Raw genomic sequence first — 9209 nt, 5'->3', positions numbered from 1 at the left:
CTTTATTATTATTAAATACATTATTTTTTTAAACATGCTTCGTAAATATTGAGAATATATTAAAATATAATTATTGTTCGGTCTTAAGCGAAGCGCCACCTGTAGCAATTGTTGTGAACTGCTCAGTTTCTCTTGAACTCTTGTTTGAGCCAGTCGTGGCTTCCATTGTAATAGTGCAATGATTTTGGTTATTTACAATTGTTAAAATAAAATATTGTTTGTTGAAATTATGGTATTTAATGAACCAGCGCACTGTGTACAATCGTGAACATAATAAAGTGGTCCGTCGAGCCGGAGAGGTCGTACTTTCGAACTTTCGGCTTGTTGTGGAATGCGTAGTTTCATTTCGTTTTCTTCATAATGAGCAGTAGTAGTAAAGAAGACAAAAAATCAGAAAAGACTGTGCTTAGTCGCAGAAAAGGTTATTTGAAAGGTCGAATAACCAAATTAGAGACATTTGTTCGTGAGAAAGCCGAAACTGCTGGACTATTATTGCTTCAATGCAAATTAGAAAACGTTTTGGATACTTGTGATAAACTAGAGAAATTAAAATTGGATTACTATGCCACCCTCGATGAAAAAGATTTGCCCAATTTTGAAGCTGAAATGGACAATTTAGAAGAGTAGGGGAGAGTGGGGTCAATTGTAACAGGGTACGATTGTAACAGAGCAAAAATTTCGAGTGTCGGGTTTTAGATTTGGTTCTTAGGTGGCGCACAAGGTGTATTTAATAAATCTACATGTACACCCCTGCTGGCAACCATTTCTAGGTACTTTTGAAAGAGTTACATCACAAAAGATATTTTCACGCTACGTAAGTAATTTTTTTGGCATTAGAATATTATATTGTAACAAAGTAATTTTGTTTAAATCAATAAAAATTATTAACCGAATATGTAAGTGGACACCTTAATTAACATTTCAGAAAAAAAAAAAGATTAGTTTAATTAATAAACTAGCATTGTTTTTAACAAATGAAGCTGAAATGGCGTCTTGGGGACAATTGTAACAATAAGTAAAGGGACGATTGTAACAGCTGAAAATAAATAATCTTATGCTTACAAACAATTACTTAACTCTTTAAGAACCACCAATAGTTTCCTATATCATTTATATTATGTTGCATGTGCATTATTTTATTTGTCACCTTTCACAGCAAAAATTAAAATTTTTAACCCCTTAAAGTTAAAAGTTGAACCCTTTAGGTCTCTGCTCATTATTATTTTTACTCCTAAAATATCACTACTATTTTGATCAATAAAAAAATATATCACAACTATGATAATATGTATAATTGACTATGTTTTAGTTGAATTTATGAACTGTTACAATTGACCCCGTAAGTGGGGACAATTGTAACAAGTGCACGACTGTCGAAAATTGTTAATTACTAATATCATAACATTTAAAATAAGGTATTTTTTTTTCTAGTAGAGAATAGTCTACTTTACTCGTCTGTCAATTAATACTGATAATATATTGGATTTTCTGTTAGTTAAAAATAGTTAAGTAAAAAATGTTACAATTGACCCCACTCTCCCCTATAGAACATACAAAGGTAAGCTTGCAAACCTTTATATTTAAGTTTCAACATAGTGAAGTTAGAGGCAATGATTATATTGTAACTAAAATGAATTTGAAGTTACCAGATATTAATTTGCCTACATTTAATGGACAAGTTGAGCATTGGTCAAGCTTTAAACAACAATTCGGTAGTTTAATATCTAATAATTCTTCATTGTCTGATTTACAAAAGTTGATTTATCTGAGATCATCGCTTAAGGGCGATGCTAAATATATAGAAACTAGTGAAGATTCATTTGAATCTTTAATGAAAGTTTTAATTGATAGATATGAGAATAAGCGTATTGTGGTAAATAGTTATATTTCTAATATTTTAAACTTAGAAAAGTTATCGTATGATTCTTTTAAAGACATAAGAAATCTTATTGATGTGTTAAACCGTAATTTAAGAGGTTTAAAACTTTTGAAATTAGAAAGTAACGATTTATGTTATCAATTGCTAATGAATATTATTCTACAAAAAGTAGATAAAAATACACGTAAGGAATTCGAAATGTCTCTAACAACTTCTGATTTACCCGAATGGGATAAGTTTTTGGACTTTCTTCGTAAAAGAGCTCAGTTATTAGAGAATTTACAAGGTGTGCAGCCAAATAAATCGAAACTTCATCCCGTAAATAAAAGTAAATCTTTTATTCTAAAAGCTAGTTTGAAATGTTTGTTGTGTAAAAAACCGCATGAACTGCATTGTCCATTATTTTTAGATCTTTCCCCTTTAAAAAGGTTTGAAGAAGTTAAAAAATTAAGGCTTTGTATTAATTGTTTTGGTAATAATCATAAACTTTCTAATTGTTTTTCGAAAGTTTGTTGTAAAATTTGTAACTGTAAACATCACGATTTACTTCATAGAGATAATTCTCGCCCGCTTGAAACTATTAAATCAAGTTCAGATATGCCAAAACAATCCCCCACCCTGTCGCCAAATGTATTGAGTAATATTTCTGAAGCCGGCGAAATCGCTGACTCAGAGAAATCGAAATAGAGTAGCGTTTCCGACGCATTCTCAACTCGTAGTCTAAATAGTAATAAATTAGTTCTTCTATCTACTGCCTTAATTAACATCTGGAGTCCGCTTAAAAATAAATATGTTTTAATAAGAGCATTGTTGGACAATGGCAGTCAGTAGTGATGTGCGAAAAACGAACGAATCGATATTTTAATCAACTCTTTCTTGTGAATCGATTCATCAAGTTCGTTTTTGAAAAAGAATTGATTCTTTTTTTTTTTTTTTTTTTTTATTTTTTTTTTTTTTTGGACAATATTTTGTACTCTACACTTTATAAGCTTATTCAGAGTTAGTACTTATACTTACTAAACATCCGCATATGCATTTGATACAGCATTTCGTTTATACAATTGGAGCTTGCTAAAATCCCAACTCAGTCGAATAGACACAGGTACATTCTCACTCGAGTATCATGTGAATGACAATCTGATTGGTTGAAAATATTTACATGCGAACAACTTGCCAATAAGTTACTCGTATGTGTGAGAGTTTTCGCAAGCGGAAAAATCGCATCCAATGAGGATGAATTTCAATAACTCTCACAAATGGACTGTACACATTAATTATTTTATTTAACACTATTTTTACACAAATATTTTCACTGTTGTGTAAACACATCCGCTTAATTGCGGAACTCAATAAACACTAATTGAAATATTTAAAACTCTAAGAGATGGCGCTTGTGTCGCAGTGGGCACGAACATCCCGCCCCACATTGACATGTTTACATTCAATTAACTCACTCTAATTTAATAAAATGCAATTAATGAAAATAAAACAAAAACACAATATAACACTAACATTGAATCACACACAAAAATTATACATTAATAGGTAAAATACAAATTTTTGAAATGGGGCGTTTGAAAATTCCTGATTGAGTTTTGACTTTTACGACTCTTACATGTTTATCACTGCCAAAATAAAGCTCAATTATTCTACCTAATGCCCATTTTTGCGGGGGTAGATTTTCATCCTTAAGGAGCACTAGCTCATTAATTTTTACATTATCCTTTTTTACCATCCACTTGGACCTCTGTTGCAAATTGTTGAGGTATTGTATATGCCATTTCTTCCAAAAGATTTGAACTATTTTAGTTAATTTCTTCCAATTAGACAGTTGATTGTCCTTATTTTGACTTAAATTTGGTTCTACAATAGCGTTTAAAGGTCTACCGATTAAGAAATGAGCAGGAGTTAATGCATCATAAACATCAGAATCAGGTGACAGAGGTACAAGTGGTCGCGAATTTAGAATTCTTTCTATTTGGGTTGTGACAGTGAGGAATTCTTTGTAACTCAATCTGGAATTGCCCACAACTCTTTTAAAATGAAATTTAAAAGCTTTAACGCCACTTTCCCAGAGACCACCGAAATTGGGTGCTCTCGGTGGGAGAAAGTGCCATTCGATTCCCTCAGTTGTTAAATAGTTAGCCAAGCAATCGTCTGGTTTTACAACCAAATTATGTAATTTTGATAATTCTTTGTTGGCTGCTGTGAAATTTGTGGCATTGTCCGAAAACAACTTAGAACATAAACCCCTACGAGCCACAAATCTCTTTAAACACGCAACAAAGGCATTTGAGGTTAGATCCGTTACTAATTCTAGGTGTATTGCCTTAGTCACTAAACACACAAAAATGCAAACATAAATTTCATGATAAATTCCCCTCCGTTGATGTTTGTACTTTATAAAAAATGGACCACAGAAATCTGTGCCCGAGCAATTAAAGGGAAATCAGGAGTTACTCTTTCTTTCGGGAGATTTCCCATTAACTGTTCAACTCCTAAAGGTTTTACTTTAAGGCAAGCTATGCAATCGTGCACAATTTTCCTGCACGTTGCCTTACCCTGAACAGGCCAAAATTTCTGTCTAACATAATGTAGTAAAGCAGTAGGCCCTAAATGAAAATATCGTTTGTGAAAGAACTCTAAAATTAGCCTAGTTAATTTATGACCTTTAGGCAGGATAATTTGAAATTTACTATTAAATTCTACATTAGCATGATTTATTCTGCCATTTACTCTTAACATTCCTTCTTCATCTAAAAAAGGATTTAAATTTTTTATCTTACTTTTGTGTGGCACGTTTTGTTGAGCCCTTAAACACTGCAGATCTTCTGCAAACGCTATACCTTGTACGTTTTTTATCAGAAAGGTTTCACTCTTACTTCTTTCTTTCGTAGTAAGAGGCCTCAACATCCTATTTCCAGGATTCCTTACATTGTGGATAAATCTGAAAAGATAACTAATAACATGCAATACTTTAGAATAACTATTGCTATTATCAAGTAATTCAAGAATAAAAAGGTTCGACGTCATAGTAAGCACAGGTAAGTTAATTTGCTCTGAATGTCTAATCTCGCAGGTGAACTTATCATTTAGGATTGATGACGGAATTTCCCGATTGGGATACTCTCGCTCATTCAGAAAATCAGGTCCCTTGAACCACAGTTTATTTCCATTCAACTTCTCAGGATTCATCCCTCTGGAGATGAGATCCGCCGGATTGTTCTCAGAAGATACGTGACGCCATTGTTGAACTTGTGTCAAGTCTTGAATTGATGCTACCCGGTTCGCAATGTATGTTTTTAAATGAAACGGCTCTTTCCGTATCCAGGAGAGGATGATCATCGAGTCGCTCCACAGGAAAATGTCAGCTGATTCAAATTCTAAAGCACTTTTCACTTTGGTCATGAGTCTTGCCAAAAGGACTGCAGCACATAACTCCAATCTTGGAATGGTAACACGCTTAAGAGGCGATACCCTTGATTTACCACAAATCAAGTTCACTTCAAAGGTATCATCGTTTGAATATGATTTGCAATAAATAACGCATCCGTAGGCAGATTCGGAAGCGTCCGTAAATCCGTGAAGCTCAATATGCACTGGATTTTCTATTAAAATGCATCTCTTAATACTGATGTTGTTAATTAATGGCAAAGCATTGCTGAAGCTTTCCCACTGTTGAGCCTCCATTTCAGGAAGCGGATCGTTCCAGTCAAGCTTAAGACACCACAATTGTTGTAAAAAGATTTTCGCTTTTGTGATCACCGGACCCAATATACCAAGAGGGTCGTAAATGCGTGCTATTATTGACAGCACTGATCTCTTTGTTGGTGGTACAGTACTTTCAATGGAAGTTTGGAACGCAAAATGATCACCGGCAGGTTTCCAAATTACACCGAGTGTCTTTGTCTCATCTTGGAAATTATAGTTATTGTCAGACCCTGTTAATTCCGGGTTGTTGCAGTACCACTTGTGCAGGAGCATGCCGCCACTATTTAAAACTTTTGATAACTCTGACTGCAATTTTTTTGCTTTACTCAAGGAGTCAGCACCACTTAAAACATCATCGACGTAAAAGTCTTTTTCTAACACTGGACAAGCTAGAGGATAGTTGTTAGACTCATCTCTTGCTAATTGCAATAAAACTCTTGTGGCTCGGTAAGGTGCACTGGTTGTGCCATAGGTGACAGTTTTGAGTTCGTAGGTCTTAACTGGGTCATTTACTCCCTCCCTCCAAAGAATTCTTAAAAGTTTGGTTTGACTCTGATCTATTAAAATCATTCTATACATTTGTTTGATGTCAGCTACAAATGCATAAATATGTTTGCGAAATTTTGTTATTATTTTAAATAGATCTTCCTGAATAACTCCACCGTTATATTGTATAGAGTTGAGTGAATTACCTAAAGTTGTTGGTGAGGATGCATTAAACACGACACGAAGCTTTGTTGTCATTTTATCCGGGCGATAAATTCCTAAGTGTGGAATATAATAGGTTCCTGCTTCTTCCTCACATTCCGAAACTTCAGTCATATGACCTAATGTTTCATACTCACGTAAAAAATCTCTATACAAAGCTAAATATTCAGGATCTTTTAAAAACCGATTCCACAGAGAATTTAATTTTTTAAGTGCGATATCTTTTGATTTTCCCAAACACCTCGGATCATCTTTTAATGGCATTTTCACAATATACCTCCCCGTTTTATCTCTTTTAACGTTTTCCTCAAAGTGTTTTTCGCAAATTATTGCTTCTTTATTTTTGGGTACCTCACACTGCACCTCTTCTATATCCCAAAATTTCTCCATATTTTTGTTTAGTTCAGTATTATCCTGAATAAAACCACAGTGTACCCTTTCCTCTGATTCCACGGGAACGTTACCACAAGCCACGTATCCAAAAACTGTATTTTGAAAAATCAAAGTACCATTACGCGGATAAATTTGACCTGGCAGCAATAATTCGTAAAATATCTCAGCACTTAAAAGTACATCGATACGACTTGGAACATTAAAGTTTTCATCGGCTAGTTTAATAAACTCTAATTCAGGTAAATTTATCTTTATCATTTTTGACGGCATAAAATCTGTAATTTCAGGTACAATTAAAAAATCTAAATCTCTTTCAAAACTTCCCTCAAAATTAGAAATTGTAGCATTAACAAAGGATTTAATTGTTGTGAATGTATCACCTAAACCGCAAACCGTTATGTTTGTTTTTTCTTTCTTTAAGTTTAAGCTATTTGCACAATCTAAAGTCATAAAATTATTCATTGCACCCTGATCTAATATTCCACGGACTCTATATTTATTTCCTCGATTATCTTTCAATAAGCAATTAATCGTACTCAGCAAAACAGTTTTTCTCTGATTTATTACTCTCGATGAAAGAATCGGATTGTTTTGACTTTGAGTAGAGCCAGACGCCTGAAATATTGGTGCGATTGGCGAGAGAGTAGATTTGTTTACTCTAGGAGAGGGGGAAAGAAGTTCTCGACCTACAGCTGCCTCATTAGCATTTTCATTTTTCCCATTCTCAATACTTTCGTTTCTAGGATAATGTAAAGAGAAATGATGTCTTTTATTTTTTCCTTCTTGCTTGCATATTGAACAAGAAAATTTTGAATTACACTTACTCACTAAATGTTTTCCCAGGCAATTAAAACAATGGTTATTTTTCTTAATTGCTTCTACTCTTTCAGAAACGGGTAATCCCCAATAATAATTACATTTATATAAAGGATGACTTTCCGATGAACACATAATACACTTTAAACTCTTGCTATCAGCCAAAAATGCTCTAGACATATTTCTCATATTAGACGATTTATGACTGTTGACCTCCGTTAAAGATTTTCCTCGCGAGACAAAAAATAAATCAGCTTCTTTGCCTAAACTTACGGGATCAAACCAGCCGCTAGACTGTCTAATGCTTATATGAGAAGCGGTTTCCTTATCTAAAGTTTGATATAATTTGTCCGATACAATTAATTGTTTTAGCTTTTCAAAATCAGACACTTCTCTCAATTTTAAGTAATAATTAAAACTAGTAGTTAAACGTGATGCAAATTGCAAATGGGTTTCATTTGTGTGCCTAGTAGTTTTCTTAAATTTTTCTAAACAATACTGGGGGGTCGGTTCAAACTCTCTCAATACAATTGTTTTTATTTTATCATAATCACTGAGTTCGTTATCACTTATGTAAGAAATTACGTTTGACGCTTTTTCGCCTAGTAAGTTCAAAAGAATTTCAGCCTTAAATTTATCGGGTACATTTTTTGTTATAAAGGACCTTTCCAAGGAAGCAAAAAATAAACCCCACCCTTCTGGCTGACTCGGAACTCTAATAGTTAAAGTTTTTATACTTTTTATTATCGAATCCAGAGACTCGCAATTCTCAACTTTGTTTTCAGAATAATTATCATTGGTTTTTTGAACTGGCTGCTTGCTCAGCAATTCCAATTCTGCTTTCGCTCTCTCTAATTTTATTTGTTCCAATTGTAACTCTTGTTGTTTACTTTTCTCAAGTTCCTCTAATTCTGTTTTCCTATCATCTATTATCCCCTCGATTAGATCAGTTACCATATTAGGATCTGTTTTGTAACTCTCAGTATTTTTTATAAGATTGGTAAGATCTATATTTGTCATTTTATCACTTATTATCACGCCTAACTCAGTAGCGGCAAGTTGTAAGTCAACTTTTTTCGCGCCTTTAAACATTTTGCAAACAAAATACAATCACAAAATTAACATATATCACTTAACTCATATGGGTAAATACAGAATTTAACTGATGGGAGTAAATGACCAGAAAGTTCATGCACCTACTTCGTTCGACACTAGATGCTTATCCAAGAAGTTTCACTTTTGATTTTACAGTTTCACTTTGATTACGTCGTAGCTTACGCACAATGAACATTAATTACACATCTCAAATTTAATCCATAGCTCACTAATCAGTCCGGTTTGTGCGGACCAGATGTATTTCAGTAACTCTCACAAATGGACTGTACATACACATTAATTATTTTATTTAACACTATTTTTACACAAATATTTTCACTGTTGTGTAAACACATCCGCTTAATTGCGGAACTCAATAAACACTAATTGAAATATTTAAAACTCTAAGAGATGGCGCTTGTGTCGCAGTGGGCACGAACAGAGAATGACCCCGATGTCAATGCTTGCGCACAACCGGTTTCCGGAGGTGATTAATAAAATGAACTCACTTGAAGGATGAAGGGAATTGAAAATGCTATTAATGCAATGTATACTGCATTCTGATGCAGTGAAAGGTATGCATCACTCTCTCTTTTTTTCCTTTCAT

General features: G+C 33.7%; 1 protein-coding gene across 1 annotated transcript; it reads right to left on the bottom strand.

Moving 5' to 3' along the window:
• Positions 1-3256: 3256 nt before the first annotated feature.
• LOC147800801 (uncharacterized) lies at positions 3257-8527 on the bottom strand. Its single transcript, XM_087156455.1, has 3 exons — positions 4762-8527; positions 3495-4216; positions 3257-3334 (listed from the first exon to the last, which is right to left on the bottom strand). The coding sequence occupies exons 1-3, from the start codon at positions 8525-8527 to the stop codon at positions 3257-3259; spliced, it is 4566 nt and encodes a 1521-aa protein (XP_087012581.1).
• Positions 8528-9209: the final 682 nt, after the last annotated feature.

This window comes from Parasteatoda tepidariorum, unplaced genomic scaffold, assembly GCF_982258835.1.
Source record: "Parasteatoda tepidariorum strain Cologne lab strain unplaced genomic scaffold, Ptep-v5.0 scaffold_83, whole genome shotgun sequence".
NCBI classification, from domain to species: Eukaryota; Metazoa; Arthropoda; class Arachnida; order Araneae; family Theridiidae; genus Parasteatoda; species Parasteatoda tepidariorum.
This window is presented reverse-complemented; position numbering and strand designations above follow the sequence as displayed.

Bases quoted from the DNA above. Each gene is read 5' to 3' on its own strand.
- LOC147800801 (XM_087156455.1), bottom strand. From the start codon at position 8,527: ATGACAAATATAGATCTTACCAATCTTATAAAAAATACTGAGAGTTAC. The intron at 4,217-4,761 runs GTAAGAGTGAAA...TTGTGTGTTTAG, and splicing joins TCTTACTACGAAAGAAAGAA to TGACTAAGGCAATACACCTA. The intron at 3,335-3,494 runs GTAAGAGTCGTA...TTATTAAATTAG, and splicing joins ATTTTGGCAGTGATAAACAT to AGTGAGTTAATTGAATGTAA.